We start from the raw sequence: 22306 nt of genomic DNA on the forward strand, positions 1-22306 counted from the left end.
TTAATGTCATGTACGGGTTAGAAAACGGAATTTTGGAGATTAGCCACAAAATTAACCAATTAACCAATAAAAGTTTAAATTCAAATACGGTACCAGCAAAATTCATTCAAACTCATTCAATATGGCAGTGACTTCGACGTAAGACGCAACACTGAACGTGCTATCTATTTATAATGACTGTGATTGGTGATTTCCGCTGTTGGCCGCGCCTCTTGTCGCCTGTAATTGGTTGCTCGGGCGACCATCTGTGCTGAAAGTAAAGCTATCAAATTTGGGCAAACAAAACCAGAAGCATTAAAGGAAACAATAGTATAAAAGAAACGTTTGTGATATTGCGTTTCTATTCTCATCCACATTAACGTGTTGTGTTACAGTGTATATATGTTGACAATTTCGAAGCAAAAATTGAAGTATTCTTTGGTTTAGTTTTTTTTTTCTTCCGTTTTTGTCGCCATACACCAGGGGTCTCAAACTTCAGTCCTTGGGGGGGCCGCATTCCTACATGTTTTCCAAGTTTCCCCCGTTAAACACACCTGATTAAATTATCAGGCTCCTGCAGAACGTGAGGATGAACTGATCATTTGAATCAGGTGTGTTTAACGAGGGAAACTTGGAAAACATGTAGGAATGCGGCCCCCGAGGACTGGCGTTTGAGACCCCTGCCATACACAGAGTAAATCGAGTCTTCTGTGCTTTGTTTTGAAAGCCAATACAGGAAACGACTTTCAGCGTGCCGCGCGAACGCCAGCTTAGCGTAAGCCGGGTGGTCCTGCACCGGCCGGGGAAGGCATCCATCTACCCTAAGTGTGTGTTTGTCTCCTGGGCTAGTGTCGCATTGTGTGTGTGTATCGAAGGAGCCGAGCGGACTTGCTGCAGCTGCACACTCGGACATCAGGTATGCAAGGGCGGTTACCTTTCTTTGGGTGCACCCGGTAGATGCGGAGCCTCCCACAAGAGGGAGGAGGGGCTGGAGTGGGGATTTGATTTAAAACCCCCGGGAGAGGCAGCACGGCTACACAACTACTACCTCTAGGCTTGTTTTTGTTACTACGAAAGCAGTTTAATGGATGTTTAGGCAGCAGAGGCCGTATTAAGAGGAGGAGGGAGGAAGAGGAGCAGGTGGGTGGAAGGGGGTGTGGGGGGGGGGGGGGGGGGTGTTAGGCGTTTCTGGGTCGGCTATGAAAAGCTGTCTGACGGACATGGGTTTCTTTGTTATCATTGCAACCACATTAGTAAACTGAACAATACGCTTCGCCAAACGCGCAAAGTAAACAAATAAATGTACGAGCACGTTTGGAAATGCCTTTTTAAAAAATCACATTTTACTACAATTAGGCACCTCGTTGGCACGTTTTCATTATGTATGATTATTCTTTTGATTTATGGCTATTTTAGTTCATAATACGACCCTCGTGTTGTCATCATCAAGGCAGGGATGCCATCAACCTGCCGCACCCGCATACGCAAAAAGGACGCACGCCATTACACATGGGCGTTATCGGTCAGGACACAGGGGCAAAGAATGCCAGTCATGCTATTAGATGCACATTTTCAAGCTGTGTTTAGAAAAACGTACTGACATTTGGGACTATTTTTGATGTTATTGTGGATGAGCAAGGCTGTTTTAAGACGGTGGGCGTTGTCTGCTTTTTGAGGGATAGAAAGAAAGATAGTCCATTCATTAATCTAGGTGCAACTTTGGAACTACATAAAAAGGGGAACTTTTTGTTGCATTTAATGGAAAGAAATACAGCAGGTGTGCCCAAAATAGGGCCTAAAGGCCAATTGTGGCCCGTCATCCATTTTTAGCGGCAAATCAAAAACTCACACAGCCAAATTCTTTCCTGTATTGTACTGCTTACTTTCTACACTGCATGGCAGGAGGGAGAAAACTAAGATATTTTTTTTCCCCATGTCACTTAAATAGACATTGTAGCATTCAAGGCCGGGGAAAATAGACTTTTTGTTACATCAGTTTGAGGTCACGTCAGTGTCCAGTCGGGCCGTCAGTTCACAGGCGGCGACTGACACGAACGGCCACCCGCTCCACAAACCCAGCTCAGTCTCAGCCCAGCATTTCGCTCGTGAAGTCCTTGCGACATCGTGACATAGTGATACTTAGGCATCAAATTCGACTGGATTTTAGTCAGCCTTCCCTCGCAAAATGATTCCGGGTCTGCCCCGCAGAGCGAAAGCCATGACGACCAGCGCGACCACAGTGCGGATCCTGATCAAGGGCGGCAAAGTGGTGAACGACGACTGCACACAGGAGGCCGATGTCTACATCGAGAATGGCGTCATCCAGCAGGTGGGCAAGGAGCTGATGATCCCTGGCGGGGCCAAGGTGGTGGATGCCTCCGGGAAACTGGTGATGCCCGGTGGTATCGACACCAGCGTGCACCTAGAGGAGACCTTCATGAACGCTGCCACGGCCGACGACTTTTACAGCGGCACCAAGGTAAGCCGCAACTCCACGGGATGGAATTTTGGAATCTTTTTACAGGTCGAGGAAATCTTGACCTGAAACCCTAACCCTTTCCAGTTCTCGTTATGAGTTTCTACTAGTTGTGAGTAACAGCTGCATTGAAGTCATCGGATTGCTAAAATGGTCTGGCACATTCCATCGCGTGATGGACTTGACTGGACTGGAGCCATCCAGACAGAATAACCCAGCGAGCCATGACTGGAGGCACTCCCATGACTTTAGTCGGCCAGCAGACGCTGCCTCTCTTGTCGAGCTTTGCCAAGCCTGTCTTCCTCCGCCCCTCCTAACTTGCTCCTGGAGGCAAACGCTGGCCCGTTTCCATGGCTACCGTGGAGCTCGCTGCGAATTCCGCCCTGAGGCCTTTTCACACACGCACCATTGTGCTCAGGCAGAGACAATGGCCTTCAGAGCTGCCACCACCACCAGTGCTATAAATATCCAGACCCGAGACACAATCCTCCACTCTGGAGTTGACAGATGCTGTCGTAGACAAAATCACTTTCTAAAACGTAGACACTTGGGAGAAAAAGTTTGCGAAGCCTCTGGAATTGTAAACATGCAGGACAATGGCCCTCAAGTAGCGGGATTGGATACTTTTTTTTTTTTCCTAGGCAGCCTTAGCTGGAGGTACCACCATGGTGATAGCGCATGTCCTGCCAGACAAGAACGAGTCTTTGCTGGAGGCCTTTGAGCAGTGCCGCAGCTCGGCCGACGCCAAAACCTGCTGCGACTACGCGTTGCACGTGGGAGTCACTTGGTGGGGTCTCAAGGTAGTGCAACATCTTCTCTCCTTCCAGGCACAGGTTCACAAAGACACAGGTCTCAGCATGTCGGCAACTTTGGACTTGTCCCTGCAGGTGCGTGCCGAGATGGAGAAGCTGGTGAGGGAAAAGGGCGTGAATTCCTTCCAGATGTTCATGGCCTATAAGGACATGTACATGTTGAAGGACAACGAGCTCTTCCAGGCCCTGCAGCACTGTAAGGACATCGGTGCCATCGCCCGAGTGCACGCGGAGAACGGGGAGCTTGTGGCTGAGGTCTGGGACCACTTTCGCTTCAACCTTTTTATTTATTTGATATGATGGGGCTGGAATATGGATTTTGAAATCAAATTGCATTTGGTTCTCGTGTTGTAATTGCAAGCCTTGTTCCCACACCAGGGTGCGAAGGAAGCCTTGGAGCTGGGCATCAGTGGTCCAGAGGGCATTGAGATCAGCAGGCCTGAAGAGGTAAGACCATCACATGACCAAAGTCCGGATCATTATATACCTATGACACCAATGCACCAAACCACTCCCGTGTCACTCTTCAACTGGACCGTGACAAACTGAATCGTAATGCCGGGTGGAAATGTGCCTTTAGTGGTGACGTCGCTTGAATAATAAATACACTCAGACTGGACGTGCTAATTGTAAGGCATGACCTCATCTTGTATTTTCACAGTTGGAGGCGGAGGCGACCCACAGGGCCATCACCATCGCCAACAGGGTGAGGGAAAGCAAGCAAGCAAGAAAACAACAATCCCACAAAAAAAAAAAAAATCATTCATCTGGTTTATTTTATTTTCCCCCGTTAGGCCCGCTGTCCGATCTATTTGGTTAACGTGTCCAGCATGGCAGCGGGAGACGTGGTGGCCACGGCCAAAATGCAAGGTGACGCCATTGCAGATGTTCTGAATGTAATGAAAGCAGTCTTTCCAGATTTGAATGATAAAAAAAAAAAAAAAGAGTACTTAATATATGGCTTCAAAATTGTGAAAATTTCAAATATTGTCTCAACTTCCCAATTGTGGGCCTGTGAAGTCCTTTAAGACAAAATTAGTGTACTCGAGTCCCACCAGAGATGAAAACAAACCCTTGAGGAGGCATGTACAAGTGTGGCACTGTGCTGTGCACAACAGGGAGGGTGGTCTATGGCGAGACCACCACCGCCCACGCTGTGCTCAATGGTGCCCAGTACTACCACCAGGACTGGGCCTACGCCGCGGGGCATGTGACCCTGCCGCCCCTGCGTCTGGAGCCCAGCACACCTAATTACCTCATGAGCTTGCTGGGAAGGTTAGCCGTACCAACAATTGGCTCAAAATGGAGGTTCTTGATTGTGGTTTGAGACCTTCCTTAATGCTGCCCTGATCTTGTCTCCTCTCAGTGACACTCTGAGTGTCATCGGGTCTGACCACCGTCCCTTCACCACTAAGCAGAAAGCCATGGGGAAGGATGACTTCACAAAGATCCCCCACGGGGTGCCGGGCGTTCAGGACCGCATGAGCGTGATCTGGGAGAAAGGCGTGGTACGTGTGTAGCGGGGAACCAAAGTCTGTTCCGTCGGCTGAAGTCTTCTGGATTGGTTACAGATCGGAGGCAAGATTGACGAGAATCGCTTCGTTGCCGTCACGAGCTCCAACGCGGCCAAGATCTACAACCTTTATCCCAGAAAAGGAAGGATCATTCCGGGAGCAGATGCCGACGTGGTGGTCTGGGATCCCGAAGGCTCCAAGTATGAAACCCGATCCGTCTCCACTCATCGACCGGCGCAGCTTTTATTCTACCGAACCACTTAATGCCCGTCTTGCAGGATCATTTCGGTGGAAAACCAGATGCAGGGCGGCGACATGAACCTTTATGAAGGTCTTCGCTGTCACGGCGTACCCTTGGTCACCATCAGCCGAGGCCGGCTGGTCTACGAGAACGGCATGTTCACGTGTGCCGAGGGTTCCGGAAAGTTCTGCCCTCTGAGGACTTTCCCAGACTATCTTTACAAGAAGATGGTTCAGCGAGAAAAGGTACCAGAGGGGAAGCTGCTTTTGCTCAGAACTTAACTGCCAGTTCCTTTGACGTTTTTGTGTGTGTCGGTTGATGTACCAGTGCCAGGCGGCCAAGCGAGTGGAGCGCGAACCATACACGGGAGATGTGGTGGCCGTGGCAAACGCCGGAAAGAGGGACGTGATGACCTCGGACCTAGACACTCCGACACGCCCCTGCACCCGTCACGGCGGTGTCAGGGACCTCCAGGAGTCCAGCTTCAGCCTCTCCGGTAGGGCTTGACATCACACTCAAGTCTGACAAAACTGACAAAACTGCTTTCCCAGGTGCCCAGATCGATGACAAGATCCCCAAAAGATCTTCGGCCAGGATTCTGGCGCCACCCGGCGGGAGGTCCAGTGGGATCTGGTAGATTCTGAAAACACCCGACGGAAAGGACGATATTCTGGGGGAAATGTCCGTCCGAGCGAGATAAGGTTTTGCTTAGAATAATTGTGGGTAAAGGCGGTCATCTTTTAAATGTTTTATTTCTTGTTAACCGAGCCCGGTTTCTAAAGAACTGAAGCCCAATTTGAACGGCGGTCGCAAAATATGGCGATTTCACCCAAAGAAACAAAATTTCATCAAGCGAGTGTTAGGGAATCTTGCTTCTTAGGTTACTACTTGAAAAGAAACGTGACGTCACGAGAAATCGTGAGTCTTTTCTCACTGTAAAAAATTCAATGTTTTGCACTTGTGGGGCGTCCGCCTTTATAGCCGGCGTGATTTTAGCTTTTTCATTTTGTATTGTGAGCCGTGGTGAATGACGTGGCAAAAGTTGAGACCGTAACATGGGCGACGTATTGTACGCGTTTCGCCGCAGCTGAAGGAAAACATGGTGCAATTTGAAATTTATTTGTGTTTTTTTTTTATATTGCGATATTTGCGCATTGAAATGATGTCAACTCCCAAGTCAAGCTACCGCTGTGCAGTGTGCCCTCATGATAAATGAGGGCACACTGTACATCCGATTTGATGTCCAAACGAGGCTTCATGCTGCTTTGATTACTTATAAAATTTTGGGGGCGTAATATACTCGAGTGAGTGTTATTCACTGGTTTTTGCGGTATGTCAAGAAGGTGTAAGGTTGAAAGAAAATAATTTGAATTTCTTTTTCACATTTCTGCCATCCATTTAGCAAGAAACACGAAATAGGTTCTGTTTTCAAGCGACCGTCACTATTAAAGAAAACGCGCTAAGCACCAACAGTGGTCTGCGTTTTTTGCCGTGATCTGCATCTTCCACAAAATGCAAAAAAAAAAAAAAAAAAAAGGCTCACCTAAATTGCCTTTTTTCCTCACACTCGCATTGTTTTGTACTGGCTGAAATATTCTAGACTGCACATCTCATGATGTATTTATTATCGTAGCACTGTGAAAGATCCGCTGATTGAAAGCAGTGAGCTTTGAAACGCAGACATGTCCTGAAGGCCACTCAAATGCTGCCCGCTCCTTCAAGGAGGGTTCACAAACTGAAACGCACTGATACTTTTTTTTTTTATTGTTATCTTCAGGTATATGTTTGTCATTTTACTTTGTGAATATTTGTCTTACGTAGTCCTTGATTTGTTATGTTGAGTACCATATAGGACTTTCAGAACGTTATTCTTATGATACAATACATTGACGTAGTCTTTATTTTTTGGGGGGTAAAATGTTTTCATTCTTAGACCCAGAGGTTTGTGGAAAAAAAAACCCCAAAGTAAAACATTGGTGCTAAACATTGTGGTCACTATGTATGGTTATGTTTCTTCCTTTCTCGCATCGTCCCTCACATCATTCCAGTGAAAATAAATGACGGTGCAATGTCTGCTTGAACTGCCGCGTCTTTATTAATTGGCATGCTCACTGATATTATTTTTTGTTGTTTAGTTTGTTTAGGTGGCTATGGCAGCTCATCAAAATACTAAAATGCTGGAGGCTTAACTGGGCGATACATTTCTGATGGGGTTATAACACCCCCTAGCGCTATTAGAGCAGCAGCAATTTAAGAGAGGCGGGAATTGCATTTCGTCAGCGTTCGAACAACCAATCAAAGAGTGGGATCTCACGTAGCAACACCAATGAGAGGCAAGGGGCTGCCTGGTTGCGAAGGTAGAGGCAAAGTAGTGATTCCACGGGCTGACTGGCTGGCTGAGCTGGCTTCATGTTGGCAGACCAAGTGGTAACGTTCTGCCCGCATATTTGTCACCGTACGGGCACGTAAAGATGTCGGTGGCGTGTATGATAAAACCTTTAAGTTCGAATCAAGGATTAATTTTTTAATTTATTTTTATTTTTTGCTTTTCGGCCAATCGAGCCTCGCAGCCTAGCTGGGAACCACCGAGCTGAGCTGAACTGGAGCCCAAAAAAATCATCACAATGCCATCCCCGAAGGAGGGATCGTCCAGAGAGAGCGACCTTTTTACGGTGAAACACGAGCTCAAGAACGGTGAGAGAGCTGCGGGAACACGCGCATAGTTTCGCTGGGATGCCGTGCATTTGTCAAAGGGGAGTCGTCCTATTCGTTCGAGACACTTATAACGAGCTTTTTTAGCAGGGGTTAGTGGAGCGACTGGTTCTCTACTAACTGCGCTGTCTGTCGGTGACTAATGTTACCTAACCAAGTCAAGTCACTCCGGTGCTATGGCTAATAAACAAAGCTAACTTGGCCCACCACGGCAACAACAATTATAGGAGCTTCCCAGGTACTTGACGTGCCATTGGACCAGAATAAACCGTACACTCTCGTCGCAATAAGTCTAACCGTGTTATTAGCTTCCCCGCCCACTTGTCTCTGCGAAGTCACGTCAAAACTAAGCAGTCGGTCGGTCACGCGGCTCAAAATCCAGGCGAGCTGTCAAAGCGTAGCCAAGCTAACGAGCCTAGCTTAAAAACGTTTATGTACAGAATAATTTACCTTATTAAAAATCTCAGAATATTTCGTGAATTAGTTTAGTTGCCTTGAGCACACGAAACATGGAGAATTGGTATTTAAAAACGTGAAAAAAATAAATGTAGTATATGTTTTAATATATGCTGGGGACCCCCGCCTACTCACGGTTCGGCACTGGCGGATTCGCCTATTGGGTGTTAGAGAAAGAGTTCCTTAAAGCAGATTCTGTATCTCCCTCCCTCAGGGGTTCTCTTACTTACGTTTTTTTTTTTTTTTTTTTTAGTTACACACCATTTGGGTATTTTTTGAGGTACGGCAAAACATTTGGCATAGGAGTGAATTTAGACCTATACCACTAAGTGGCGGCAGTAAACATCACGATACCTGGCCACCATCAATTCACGTTGGTTTCCTTACAGTGAAATAAAAACAAATATCATTTGGTGGCAGTAATACGCCTTTGGGCTTCTTTTCCAATCGCTAATCAATGATGCCATAGAAGAAGAACGATAGGCTATCAGCCAACGATTTACATTTTCTTATCTTACAGAATTTCTTTTTTCAATAACCACGATGAAGAGCATCATAGTGAAAGATTAACAGATCAGCTAATATTAGCTCGTTTAAAATTGGCAAAATATTGCTCTTATTTTCCATTTTATGTACATATATAGATAGATATTTAATTCATCATCGGTTATCAGAATTTTAGCCTGCCAAATATTGGAATCAGCATTAGCCTAAAAAAAATCGATCGGCCGTAGTTTTGAGGAGCAGTCGGCAAGTTGTGTTCGGTCGTGCACCTCCGCCGTGGCTCTATTAATAAACACGGAGATCAAACTTGGCCTCAGCGGAGTGAGCACGACAACGCCGTTATGCAACGCACACTCCTGACCCAGTAGTCGGCGGGGGGGGGGAGACGCCGTTTGTCGGTGAACGGCCTCCCAGCCTTGTCATGTCTAGTTGCAGGCGCTTGAGTTGCTCTCGGGTGTGAGAGACATTCATTTCCACGTACACTGAGCGCGATCATCCGGCTGTGCGTCGACATCGTGCTCAAGACCTCAAAGATGGACGCTAATGACCCTCCTCCTGTTTAATGTGGCGTCCTCCTCCTCTCGTGTATATTTCCAGTGGGTGTGAAGAACAAGCCCGCTATTTATGTAACATGTTCTCCCCCCCTTTTTAACATTGGGCATATTTTTGCAGGTCAACAAACCCTGAAGACGCCCAAAGGGCTGCTGTCAGTGCGTGTGCTGCTGCTTTTTGTTAGCCACTCATTCATTTCAAGCTACGATACTTTTGGAATGTATTGCTCGTGATCTTCACCATGCCCTTTACATTTTTATCCGCAGGAATTTCCGTAAACAATCCCCTCAAACTGTAGAATAGCAGCTGTTGATCCCAAAATACTGACCTCTGATTGGTCTATAGTTGTTCAATTGAGTGGAATAACAGACACACAGGTGTGACTGCTATCTTTGGAAATAATGTAATGAGTAATAATGATGTAACGAATGACATATTGTCAGAGAGCTGCGATCATTCTCTTTTCGATCATGCCAAAACGATCATTTCTGAAATGTGGGTCATTGTGACTCATTTTGGAAATGTCACAAATTTTTCCACTTGACCTAAAAATGGCTACTATATAAAAGCGAGTTCTCCCAAAAATACTTTTCACCATGATGTACATGTAACAGCAATATCATATTTATTTGGTTTGTGTGTCACTGTCCCTCACAGCCAACCTGACAGGCCACCTGGAGCGGGTAGGAATAGAAAACTTTGAGCTGCTGAAGGTGCTCGGCACCGGAGGTAAGTCCTCGTTGCTGGTGGTGAAGCTGATTTGTGTGTGTGCCTGCTGAAGCTGTGTCCCCCTGTCCTTTTTCCAACTGCTCCTCCGCCAGCGTACGGCAAAGTGTTTCTGGTGAGGAAGGTGAGTGGCCACAACACAGGCAAGCTGTACGCCATGAAAGTCCTGAAGAAGGCTACCATCGTGCAAAAGGCCAAGACGGCGGAGCACACGCGCAGCGAGCGTCAGGTGCTGGAGCACATCCGCCAGTCGCCTTACCTGGTCACACTCCACTACGCCTTCCAGACCGACACCAAGCTGCACCTCATCCTCGGTGAGCCCACGCACTCGCCCCCTTTGTCCACGGTTGCCAAAATTCGAGCTGTTCTCGTCTTGTGCAGATTACGTCAATGGCGGCGAACTCTTCACACATTTGGTGCAGCGAGTGCGATTCAAGGAGCAGGAAGTGGCGCTGTACAGCGGCGAGATCGTGCTGGCACTGGAGCACCTCCACAAGGTGACGCCGCTCGCTCGCTTGCGCTCTGCTGCCGTGCTGCCGTGTATGTGGCCATCGCTTAAAGCCTCTTCCTACTGCAGCTCGGGATTGTGTACCGCGACTTGAAGCTGGAAAACATTTTGCTGGATTCAAACGGTCACATCGTCCTTACAGACTTTGGCCTCAGTAAAGAGTTTGACCAGGTTTGTCTCCCACCCATGGTTCTCGTTACAGTCTGAACCGGAGTGAACTTTGTCGATCAAATTCACTCCAGCTGAGACATGAAAAAAATATTTTGTCTTTATTTTCGTCCTCGACTGATTATAATCAGTGTAATACATTTGTTCAATATACTGTTATTTATTTTATAAAATGTTTTAACATGTACAATATAGTACATAATAAAATAAACACAAAAAAACCAAAATGAAATAATGTAGCTTGAATAATCTGAGCAATAACAGCTGTTCGCAAAGGTAAAATTCAGTTTGTTTCCAATGAAACAGGTGGATCGAGCGTTTTCCGTGTGCGGAACTATCGAGTACATGGCTCCCGAGATTGTGGAAGGAGGCGAGTCCGGACATGACAAGGTGACTTTGTCACTTTTACGCCTATGATTTATGCTAACTGATGCTCACACATGCCAAGAGCACTTGCGTCAAATATGTGTGCGTGTGTCCTCGCAGGCGGTGGACTGGTGGAGTCTGGGTGTTTTGATGTATGAGCTTCTGACCGGCGGCTCACCCTTCACCGTCGACGGCGACGAGAACTCTCACACGGACATCGCCAGGTGCGCATTTATTTATCGTCTGACTTTTGTTTCATCGGTCGTGTGCGTGTATTGTGCACTGAAACATGTGTCTGGCTCCGTCTGCCCCAGGAGGATTCTAAAAAAAGATCCTCCTTTCCCCAAAGATATGGTGCCGCTGGCCAAAGATATCATCCAGCGGCTGCTCACTAAAGACCCAGAGAAGAGGCTCGGCTCAGGTCCAAATGGGATGGAGAATGTCAAGAAGCATCCGTTTTACCAGGTCCGGGCTGGGATCATTCATCCAAATTTAAATGGGATTGTCAATGCAACAGGTTGAACCCCTGCAAAAAGTGAAATCAACAATATAGATATGCGGATAATCTTGGGTGTATTTTTCAGCCAATAGTTGTGAAAACGCATCACGATATCCACAGATTAAGTCTCTTACACAGAACTGCTACGTTTTTCTTCCGGCCAGAAAATCAACTGGGAGGACCTGGCGGGCAAAAAGGTGCCCGCCCCGTTCAAACCGGTCATCCGGGACGAGCTGGACGTTAGCAACTTTGCGGAGGAATTCACGGAGATGGAACCCACCTACTCGCCCGCTGCTCTTCCGCAGAACTGTGACCGCATCTTCCAGGTGGGACACCAAACACAATTGAGCAGTTTGTGGTGCTTTTTTTGTATCATGAGTTTAGAGTTAGCCCATTCATCAAGACAGCAAGTTAACCAATAAACATCAGTGTCCTCAAAAGATTGCTGTAAGTCAACACGCGTGTGTGTGTGCGCCCGTCGCCTTTCACGCTGCCTCAATGAGCCTTTCATCGGCGTAATTGCAGCCGCACGACGTCTGCCCCATTGAAGCCGCAGATGCCAATGACTATTTTTGATGGCTTGGCTTTGAAGCATAAGACGGGCCCCCAACTCCCCCGCCGCCAGCTGATGTGCGGGTGTTGGAATTTCAACTCTCGATTGCCTTCTGGGTGCTCGAGCTGGGGCGCCATCAATAGACGCATTAGCTCGGCTTCTCTGGTGGAATAAAAGGTGACACTCGTGGAGCGTCGACGGGTCTGCCGCGGTCACGCCTCCCGTCTTTGATTGCACGCGTTTTGCGCTCTCCGCCTGTTTGGGGAGGGGTCTTACCATGTGCCCCCCCCCTCACCCCAACCAACCATGAACAAAACAGAATTAAAATTGCATTAAGAGCGGCATGCTGTAATTTTGACAGCAATCACATTTTCAAGCTTCCAATTTGGGGCATCGCATTCATTTACACAGCCGTCCTTCCGTCCATCCCTGGCTGCAGCTCGCTCGTGTGCGCCACAGCTGCGCGTGTGTGTGTGTGTCTGTGCTTGTGCGCGTGTGTGCGCGTGTGCGTGCGTGTGTATGTGTGTATGTATGTATGTGTGTGTGTGTGCGCGCGACTCATATTAATGCCAGTGCTTGGGGCTCCGGAATTCCCGCAGTTGGAAGCGATCGTCTGTTCACAATAAGCAGTGGTACAGCAACAAGACCCAAGAAAGGAACAGCTGGACAATTTCCGTGCAGAATTGGTGTGATTATTAGACCAGAAATGTCAACATGTCACTGGCTGGAACATACAGTGTAAAGATGCAAACATAGCAAAACGTTGTCTGGAAAAATACTTACCATTAATACCATCAACCTTCTCACATTTGTGCGTTTTTTTTGTTTTTTAGGGCTACTCCTTCATGGCCCCCTCCATCCTGTTCAAGAGGAACGCGGTGATGGACGACCCCATCCAGCTGTGCAGCGGCTCCGAGCGGCCCGGGTCAGTTGCAGTGGCCCGCAGCGCTATGATGAAGGTAGGGATGGAATAACAACAAATGACTAAGAGTTGTAAAAAATACAACATTAAATTTTGTGGACATTGTATTTTTCTCTCTTGAAATTGTCTTGGCTTTGTCTCCCGGCAGGACTCGCCTTTCTACACGAACTACGAGATGGACCTTAAGGACAGCGCTCTGGGTGAGGGGAGCTTCTCCATCTGCAGACGCTGCACGCACAAGAAAACGGGGCAGAAATATGCCGTCAAGATCGTCAGCAAGCGGTAAGAAATTCAGGAAAATTAAAAAATCGTTCTGACAATTAAATGTGGTTGCTTCACCTCTCGTTTGCCTTTTCCTTCTAGGATGGAGGCACAGACTCAGCGGGAGATGGCGGCTCTGAAGCTCTGCGACGGCCACCCAAACATTGTGAAGTTGCACGAAATTTACCATGATCAGGTGCCCGACTCGCTCTTTCTGCACTTGGAAATTCTGCTCGTGTTGCTCATACCCTCATTAATTTGTGTGAAGGGGCCTACTTAACCAAGAGGCTGAAAGCCCGACAGATGCTGTTATGGCCTAAAAAAAAAAAAAAAAAAAAAAAAATCAGACCTAGATACACTCACTAATTGTGCCCCAAAGAGCAGCTAGACAAAAAAACGCTCAAATTAGCTTCTTGTTTTTGACACACTTGCGTGAATCCAGTGAGATGAATACGAGGCTTAAAAATAAATGTGGAAACATTTCACCAGAAATGCCATGACCTCCAAGTACAGAATACATCACCACTTTAAAATACAAATGACTGCTTTCCGATTACAAACCGGATTCGGTTGAAGTTGGGAAATTGTGTAAAATGTACATAAAAACAAAGTACAATGATTTGAAAATCCTTTTCAACCTATATTCAATTGAATACATTACAAAGACAATGTATTTAATGCTCAAACTCTGAACTTTATTTTATTTTTCAAATAATAATTAACTTAGAATTTCACATGCAGTAGAAGTTGGGAAAGGGCATGTTTACCACTTTGTTACATGACCTTTCCTTTTAATAACACTCAATAAACGTTTTGGAAGAGAGGAGACCAATTCTCTTAGCTTCTCATGAGGAATTCTTTCCCATTCTTACTTGATGAACCGCTTCAGTTGTTCAACAGTCCGGGGTCTTCCCTGTCGTATTTTACGCTTCATAATGCGCCACACATTTTCAATGGGAAACAGGTCTGGACTGCAACCGGGTCAGGGGAGAACCTGGACTCTTTTACTTCGAAGTCACGCTGTTGTAACACATGCAGAATGCGGCTTGGCATTATCTTGCTGAAATAAGCAGCGATGTCCATGAAAATGACGTCACTTGGATGGCAGCATATGTTGCTCCAAAATCTGTATGTACTTTTCAGCATTTATGTTGCCTTCACAGAAATGTAAGTCACCCATGCCATGGGAACTAATGCACCCCCATACCATCACAGATGCTGGCTTTTGAACTTTGCGTTGATAACAGTCCGGATGGTCCGCTTCCTCTTTGGTCCGGAGGACACGACGTCCAGTGTTTCCAAAAACAATTTGAAAAGTGGACTCATCAGACCACAAAACACTTGACCATTGTGCATCAGTCTATTTTACATGAGCTCGGGCCCAGAGAACCCGGCGGCGTTTCTGGATGTTGTTCATAAACGGATTTTGCTTTGCATGGTAGAGTTTTAACCCGCACTTACTGACTTACTGATGTAGTGACGAACTGTATTTACTGACAGTGGTTTTCTGAAGTTTTCCTAAGCCCATTTGGTGATATCCTTCACACACTCATGTCGGTTTTTAAGGCAGTGCCGTCTGAGGGATCAAAGGTCACGGTCATTCAGTCTTGGTTTCCGGCCGTGGCGCTTACGTGCAGTGATTTCACCAGATTCTCTGAACCTTTTAATGATATTATGGACCGTAGATGTTGAAATCCCTAAATTCCTTGCAATTTTGCTTTGAGAAATGTTGTTCTTAAACTGTTCAACTATTTTCTCACGCAAAGTGGTGAACCTTGCCCCATTCTTGCTTGTGAATGACTGAGCATGTTTGGAGAGGCTCCTTTTATACCCAATCATGGTACCCACCTATTCCCAATTCGCCAGATCACATGTGGGATGTTCCAAATAGGTGTTTGATGAGCTTTTCTCAGCTTTCTCAGTATTTTATGCCACCTTTCCCAACTTCTACTGGACGTGTTGCAGCCATGAAATTCTAAGTTAATTATTATTTAGCAAAAAACAATTAAGTTTATCAGTTTGAACATTAAATATGTTGTCTTTGTAGTGTATTCAATTGAATATGGGTTGAGAAGGATTTTCAAATCGTTGTATTTTGTTTTTATTTACATTTTACACAATTTCCCAACTTCAACCGAATCCGGTTTGTAGTTATAGCGACAATTTTCAACACAAACAGTGGCTATAAAAAAAAAGAAAAAAAAAAAAAAGAAAATCTTTTGGGGAGAAGGAAATTATGTGTTCAGAATTAACTTATTTTGGGGGGTGGGGTTGTTTTGTTTTTGGTGCAGCTGCACACATATCTGGTCCTGGAGCTGCTCGGCGGAGGGGAGTTGCTGGAGCGCATCCGGCGGAAGCGACACTTCAGCGAGACAGAGGCCAGTCGCATCATGCGCAAGCTGGTGTCCGCCGTCAGCCACATGCACGACGTCGGCGTGGTGCACCGGGATCTGAAACCGGAGGTAGTCAGCATGCTCGGCGTATGAGACTTGGTGTTTTTATAACAAGTAGGAAAAGACAAATGACCCCGTGTGTGTGTGTGTGTGTGTGTGTGGGTGGAACCGTTCCATAGAATCTGCTGTTCACTGATGAGAGCGAGAGCTCCGAGATCAAAATCATCGACTTTGGCTTCGCTCGCCTCAAGCCGCCGGACAATCAACTGCTCAAGACGCCCTGCTTCACCTTGCAGTACGCCGCGCCCGAGATACTCAAGTATGACGGCTACGACGAGTCGTGTGACCTGTGGAGTCTGGGCGTCATTCTGGTGAGTCCGCTATGGCCCATTCTATCCATGTCTCTTTAAGTCCCATTTTGTCAAATTGTATCCCACAGTGTGCTTCACATAGTGTCAAAACAGCATTTAAAGACAAAATACAACGTTGAAGGGCAAAATAATTTATGACATTTAAAAGCAAAGTAAAGAAATGAAATCATTTCAGAAACGATGATTATCAAAACTCTCAACAACAGAAAAGCTCACTCATCTGGAGGCGAATGGAGGGGAGCTCACACGAGGATAGCAGGACGCATCCTTTGCTGCATATGCAGCTCAGCTTCGGCTTGCGGCTATTTCAGACCACGCTCAGCAAACCGGAGCATCCATTAAAAATAAAATTGCATTGATGAAACTTAACATTGTATGCATTTTTTCTGATGTCGTTGGCAGTATACAATGCTGTCCGGCCAGGTGCCTTTCCAGTGTCAGGAGCAGAGTCTGACCCACACCAGCGCCGAGGAGATCATGAAGAAAATCAAACAGGGAGACTTCTCCTTTGAGAGCGAAGCCTGGAGAAATGTGTCGCAGCAGGCCAAAGATCTCATCCAAGGTGAGAGCAGACCAGAGCAAAGTTCTTCCACTTGCTGTCGACTAAAAATGACATCACAGTTGCCCAATCGTGGCCCTGCTTCTGAATGTCACATGACCAAACGTGGAAAACTGGCAAGTAACTGTCAGCGGTCCTGCAGAGCTGCTGACCGTGGACCCGAGCAAGCGGATCAAGATGTGCGGCCTCCGCTACAATGCTTGGCTCCAGGACGACAGCCAGCTGTCTTCCAACCCGCTCATGACCCCGGACATCCTGGGCTCATCCACCGCCTCAGTCCACACCTACGTCAAAGCTACCTTTAACGTAAGATAAATACACATTTTTATAAGGAGATGACTGATTAATCCGCCAGCCGATTAAATCGGTTGATTATGGCCCTTCAGACATTGACCAAAATAAACAGCCAATTAATTGGTAATGCCAATTGCCTCAAAATATCTATATCGGTCGGGCCCTAATTCTGACCATTGCTTTTAGAAAAATAAACATCAATTTATTAAAATGTTCCAAATGCTCTGAAGCCTTTTTTGCTTGGCAGGCGTTCAATAAATGCAAGCGGGAAGGCTTTCGCCTGCAGACGGTGGACAAAGCGCCGTTGGCGAAGCGGCGCAAGATGAAGAAGACCAGCACCAGCACTGAGACGCGCAGCAGCTCTGGCGAGAGCAGCCACTCTTCATCTTCTTCGTCACAGTCGCAGGAGAAGAACTATGCCGAGGGGGGCGACGGCAGCCACCGGCCCGCCGAGGGCACGCCGGGCACCACTCCGGTGGGCACACCCACTGGAACGGACCTGGGGCAGCAGAAAGAGCAGCCTCCCGCCTTTCACTTTTCCGACGGGAAGTGATGACTATCTTTTCTCCTTTTTTTTTTTTCTTTGCATGGTAAGCATGCAAGCAAGGAGCGGCAACCTCAATATCAAGCAAACCTCCTCTAGCAATAGCTCGTCCTGCTCTTGACCCCGGGCCCAACCTCCCACACACACACACACACACACACACACACACACACACACACACGCACACGCACACGCGCACGCGCGCACACACACACACACACACACACACACACACACACACACACACATCGACACACACACACCGACATACACACGCACACATGCTCACACCTACACACACACACTCTCTCTCACTCACACTCTCGCTCTCACACTCTCTCACTCATCACGCTCTCTCACTCACGCTCTCTCACTCGCGCTCTCACCCACCCGCTCTCTCTCTCTCTCATTCACACTCTTGTTCTCTCTCTCTCTCATTCTCTTTCTCTCACTCACACTCTCACACTCCTCGCCCACTCTCACTCTCTCTCTCTCACACATTCAGTCATACTGTCGCTCATACTTCCTCACTCACACTCACTCTGTCTCATTCTTTCTCTCACACTTTCTGTCACACTCACTATTTCTCTCACACTTTCTCACTCTCTCGCACTCACACTGTCTCACACTTTCTCTCACACTCACACGCAAAAAAAAAGTAACACCACAGACACATGAACATAAAAACAGACATACAGAAACAAATGTACTGACATAAACACACGCACTGTGTCAATAAAGGAGTGGAGCTGGCACGGTGAAAAAAAAAAAAAAGACGAAAAAACACAAGGGCTGCCCTCCTGTCCCAGCTCCTGACATTTCCATCTTGTAAGCCCCGCCATCCCCGTCTAACGTGCCGGTCCCTGTCCCCCCACCAGGTCCAAAGGGAAAAGTCCGAGCCACGAGAGAGGAAATGCCGGCGCTCGGCCGCATCGTGGGTCCACTTCTGTCGTCTTGGGCGAGTCACGTGGGGAACGGTATTTATACTCCATTTGTACGGCAGATTATTCATGATGAGATGTCCTGTTAACTTATTTACGACTCGGACGAGGGAACGTGCGAATACGGTGAATCTTTTAAAAGAAAACTATTTTGTGTACAGCATCTAAGCTGGGAAAGACCCTTTTCCAAAAAGTAGTTTGTAGTCAATGGAGGATCCCTTTTTTATAGAGAGCATCAACGCTAACTCTTGTCAGTTAAGTTAGCATCAGTGTGGCTGCATTCCAAACGCTGCACTTAAAATCAACTGAACGGAACGCTATATTTGTCCATTCGCTACAAAACTACGGAGCACCAGACAAGACATGATTCAGTAAACTGTGGCCACGAATTAGGTTTAACATTCGCACAACAAAAATACTAGGGAACTAAATTCCAAGTCACATCTGGGGCTCTGTACAAAAAATGTTGCTAGGCCACACGATCTCATAGCAGCAGATGTGTGCTAAAAGTCCCAAAGCAGGCGGCTCAAATCGTCCGTTAACTTCCTTTTTGTGCTGATTTATAAAATAAATGTGCCAAAAAATAGCAATTACATTTTCAAACTGCAGATCAGTAGGTGTTGTTTATTTATTTATTTTTTCCTCAGAAATCTTAAAAATGTAGCATGTTATGTGAGCATGAGCGAAGTACCTCCACGAAGCAACAGTCACGTACTGAAAAATAAAAAAAAATCATGTGCGTTTACAAAATCAGCTATTTTACACAAGTTACATAGATGTGAAAGTTGATATTGCTATTGTTGCCAACCTTAGTTAGCTCAACGCAAGGACTGACAGCTTTAGTTAGCGCAACATAAGGACTGACTGGTGAAAAAAAATATCTCCCTGCCTCAAGAGATTCTAGTGGTCCGAAAATGTTTATGGATTTTTCAGTTTCACACTCTGATCCAGTTTGTATGCAGTGGTGTGATTTGGTGACTGTACGCGACGTGACATGACGCGACGCAATGCCGCACAATGCCACACGACTTCCCATAGCATATCTGCTAAACCCAAGACGTTTTTGCCAAGTCGGCCACATTTATCACAATGTGGCTTTGAGGCCAACTTGATTAGTTAGATTCAAGCTCATGAAAACGTTTACTCAACACAACTGTACCGAAATTCCGTGCAGTAGCATTTTAGGACCATCAATTGCAAGCCACTCGAAGCACACCTGCTACGACAGCGGCTTCTCGATTAGCGCCGTGACATCACATCAAGTGTTTGCGCATGCCAACCGTTTCCAGCCCTCGTGTCCGTTTTGTGGCCGCTTGTGTTCGGTGGACATGCGTGATCTCGCCCCGTTATGCTTCTCTTAAGTGGGAGTCGCTTCTCCCTGTCTAATGTTCGGATGCACTTAGCCGCAAAACCAAAGCGCAATAGTACCGCTGATAATAACCTCGAGGAAGCTCCTCCGCAATCTCTCCTCTCGTGCGAATTATGCAAAACCGCTGTTTGTTTTGTCCCACTGCGCCAATCTGTTCTCTCGTTTCTTTAAACTATGCACCCCCCGCCCTTTTTATGTCTTTTTTGGGGGGGTGTCCTCGCCGATCTTTTAAGCGCGTCTGCAACCAAAGTGCACCACATCCGTCGTCCACAATGGGAACGCAAAAAGTGGGATTCGTGGTAACCTTGGAGCAGCAGCAACTACAAAGCTGTCCTTCAATTTAGTGCCCTCCCCCCCCGCCCCAATCCACCAAGCCTTCTTCTTTTGTTTGTATGTATTAATAGCTCAAGTGGAGCAAAGAGGAAGAGTGTCCTACATTGAAACGCGGGCTCCCTGTGGGAGCCAGCCACTATTAGCTGATGTGCGCCAAATCACGAGCCTCCTTTCCATCTTCCAAAAGCGCGTCTCCAGAAAGAGCGGGTCCACAAGCTCGTTTACAATATCCGCCGCCCCCCCCCTCCCACCTTTAAACCCCGCTCCTTTGATTTAGCCCTTGAAGTAGCCTGAATGAGCTTCACGACCTTTGTTCCACACGGGTATTTCAAACATACATTTTCGAGGTTGAGGAATTCTCGTGAGTGTACGGCTGCAACGATACCCCAAAGTTGAGATACCATTTGTATCTCCATTTCTAAAATGAGATTTGATGCACGATAAAACTATTCCGTTAATATCTTAAATACAATAGTTTTAAGGAAAGATTTATTGTTTTCACCACAACCCAATTGAAATGTGAGGAGACACTTTTCACCTACAATTGAGCGGACAGACTTCAATCCTTGACTGAGTTATTTGTTCTAACTACGCAGTGCGCTGTTTAGATTTTTTTTCGACATTTTAGACGCCGTGCAAATCACAAACATTTTACTCACCGCCGCAAGTAGGGCACCCGCCAGCATGTGGCGGCTCGGCTTCGTACTGGCGTTTTGTAAAGGGGGGGCTTTAGGGTTAGGATTAGGGGGGGGTCCTATCTATAAATGACACCTGCAGTTGTATCTACACCAGAAAATTTAGTTGGAAACTGAACATTGCATACTGGAAAACCTGGTGGATACTTTTTTTTCCTTTCCGTAATTCGGATTACTACATTATTTTTTCAATTTATAAGACATATGTTAAAGTGACATTTATAATGGTTTTAACACTTTTACACCTAACTGCTGCACAGTTCATGCTTGTGGATTTTTTTTCATATGGGTCCATTTCTTGTTCTTTGATTATCATCACTTTTTGTACTTTTAAATTTAATCATAACTATATTTTTTAAGATGAAAATTGAGAATTTGAAAAACTGTATAAAATGCAAAAACACGAAATGGACCCTTCATTGCCAAAAAGTAGATAAAATATGTAATTGTCTGATGTTAAAACAAGTTTGAGAAAGTAATTCAGAAATATCCCACAAATATCATCACAAGGTTCCACTGTACTTCATTGACATATTTTAATGACACTGTAAAAATGGCTTTTGAAGTATCCCCCCCAAAAAACTACTCTACTTAGGCACAAAATCTTACTACATTCCCTTGGGAAGCAACTATTCAGCTGCTCCGTTTTCCTTTTTGGTTGTTCCCTTCCCACATGTCCTGAGGAAAAAAAAAAACCGTACTGTAGCAGTAAATCCCTTTGAGATGCGACATTTTGCACTCGGACGACTTTTGTTTTTAATCTGTTATCCGTTACGTTTGTCTTGATTTGCATCAAGGAGAATCTCCTCAAAGAGATTTTGCATCTTTCTTTACCGAACTTGTCATCCACTGTGAATCATTTGAGGCCTTTAGCCTAACAGGAGGAAGTACATCGGATGTCTTTTTCTTCTCAAGAACCTAATTGTATGTTTATTTGCTCATTTGCTTTATTTGTTTTGTTGTGTTTTCATTTGGGTACAAAACCTGCTTCAAAAAAATAATAAAGTACCCAGGCGTGTTGTTATAGTTAGCGGCCGCCAGATAGCAGCAAAGCACACGCGGAAGGATGTCAAGCTTAAGTCCAAAACATCCTCTTCAAGCTACTTTCTTTGTTCTTAGTTTGAAACAAAAGAAAAAATACTGAAAATGAGAAAACTACTGTAATAATTGTTGACTGATCGGTTGGTTGTCTGCAGTTGTAGTCTTCTTCCCTGACCATTGTGAGATATTTATATTTATTTTAGACCTTTAAGGTCCCCGGGAACCATTTGTCATGTCACAATAAAATCTTTCTTTGTGTTTACCAACTTGTACTATTCGTCGTTTATATGGTTATTTTCACAGCAATTAAATCCATCTTATGTACACGTGGGTTCTCAATTGTGTTCATGCTACAAACATGGTGTGCGAGAAGTATGATCATCCCCATTTTAAGAGATAGAAAATGCTAAAAATTATTGGTGATGTTGATCTGATGGAGTGGGGGTCTCCCGAAGACAACACTGAAGTGCTTGCTGCTCCACAGGAGTTAAGCGTTTCCTTTTGTTGCCCCTCCAAT

At 46.0% G+C, this 22306-nt stretch overlaps 2 protein-coding genes across 5 annotated transcripts; both read left to right on the forward strand.

Annotated features, from left to right (window-relative positions):
* Nucleotides 1-736: 736 nt before the first annotated feature.
* dpysl5a (dihydropyrimidinase like 5a) lies at nucleotides 737-7103 on the forward strand. 2 transcript variants are annotated; one of them, XM_049739831.1, is made up of 13 exons: nucleotides 737-895; nucleotides 2188-2458; nucleotides 3097-3255; nucleotides 3343-3522; nucleotides 3646-3714; nucleotides 3929-3973; nucleotides 4062-4137; nucleotides 4386-4542; nucleotides 4634-4775; nucleotides 4839-4981; nucleotides 5060-5267; nucleotides 5350-5518; nucleotides 5574-7103. In XM_049739831.1, exons 2-13 carry the CDS (start codon nucleotides 2198-2200, stop codon nucleotides 5657-5659), a joined length of 1695 nt encoding a protein of 564 aa, XP_049595788.1. In that variant the 5' UTR covers nucleotides 737-895; nucleotides 2188-2197; the 3' UTR covers nucleotides 5660-7103. The 2 variants fall into 2 exon arrangements, with proteins under 2 accessions (XP_049595788.1, XP_049595789.1); XM_049739832.2 differs by lacking the exon at nucleotides 737-895 and adding an exon at nucleotides 964-1119.
* A 276-nt stretch (nucleotides 7104-7379) lies between these two features.
* On the forward strand, nucleotides 7380-22051 carry rps6ka5 (ribosomal protein S6 kinase, polypeptide 5). Of its 3 annotated transcripts, XM_049739828.1 has the most exons (18): nucleotides 7380-7716; nucleotides 9904-9975; nucleotides 10068-10286; nucleotides 10354-10469; nucleotides 10550-10651; nucleotides 10955-11038; nucleotides 11135-11238; nucleotides 11329-11479; nucleotides 11678-11839; nucleotides 12900-13025; nucleotides 13137-13270; nucleotides 13352-13445; nucleotides 15541-15711; nucleotides 15822-16013; nucleotides 16416-16575; nucleotides 16715-16878; nucleotides 17114-17456; nucleotides 18289-22051. In XM_049739828.1, exons 1-17 carry the CDS (start codon nucleotides 7647-7649, stop codon nucleotides 17417-17419), a joined length of 2427 nt encoding a protein of 808 aa, XP_049595785.1. In that variant the 5' UTR covers nucleotides 7380-7646; the 3' UTR covers nucleotides 17420-17456; nucleotides 18289-22051. The 3 variants fall into 3 exon arrangements, with proteins under 3 accessions (XP_049595785.1, XP_049595784.1, XP_049595786.1); XM_049739827.1 differs by having other exon boundaries at nucleotides 17114-22051; XM_049739829.1 differs by lacking the exons at nucleotides 7380-7716; nucleotides 9904-9975; nucleotides 10068-10286; ... (1 more) ...; nucleotides 10550-10651; nucleotides 10955-11038 and having other exon boundaries at nucleotides 11364-11479; nucleotides 17114-22051.
* Nucleotides 22052-22306: the final 255 nt, after the last annotated feature.

Source organism: Syngnathus scovelli, chromosome 14 (assembly GCF_024217435.2).
Source record: "Syngnathus scovelli strain Florida chromosome 14, RoL_Ssco_1.2, whole genome shotgun sequence".
Taxonomy (NCBI): Eukaryota; Metazoa; Chordata; class Actinopteri; order Syngnathiformes; family Syngnathidae; genus Syngnathus; species Syngnathus scovelli.

Bases quoted from the DNA above. Each gene is read 5' to 3' on its own strand.
- rps6ka5 (XM_049739827.1), top strand. From the start codon at position 7,647: ATGCCATCCCCGAAGGAGGGATCGTCCAGAGAGAGCGACCTTTTTACG. The intron at 10,652-10,954 runs GTTTGTCTCCCA...CCAATGAAACAG, and splicing joins TCAGTAAAGAGTTTGACCAG to GTGGATCGAGCGTTTTCCGT. The intron at 16,576-16,714 runs GTGAGAGCAGAC...GCGGTCCTGCAG, and splicing joins GGCCAAAGATCTCATCCAAG to AGCTGCTGACCGTGGACCCG.
- dpysl5a (XM_049739831.1), top strand. From the start codon at position 2,198: ATGACGACCAGCGCGACCACAGTGCGGATCCTGATCAAGGGCGGCAAA. The intron at 2,459-3,096 runs GTAAGCCGCAAC...TTTTTTTCCTAG, and splicing joins ACTTTTACAGCGGCACCAAG to GCAGCCTTAGCTGGAGGTAC. The intron at 4,776-4,838 runs GTACGTGTGTAG...GATTGGTTACAG, and splicing joins TGATCTGGGAGAAAGGCGTG to ATCGGAGGCAAGATTGACGA.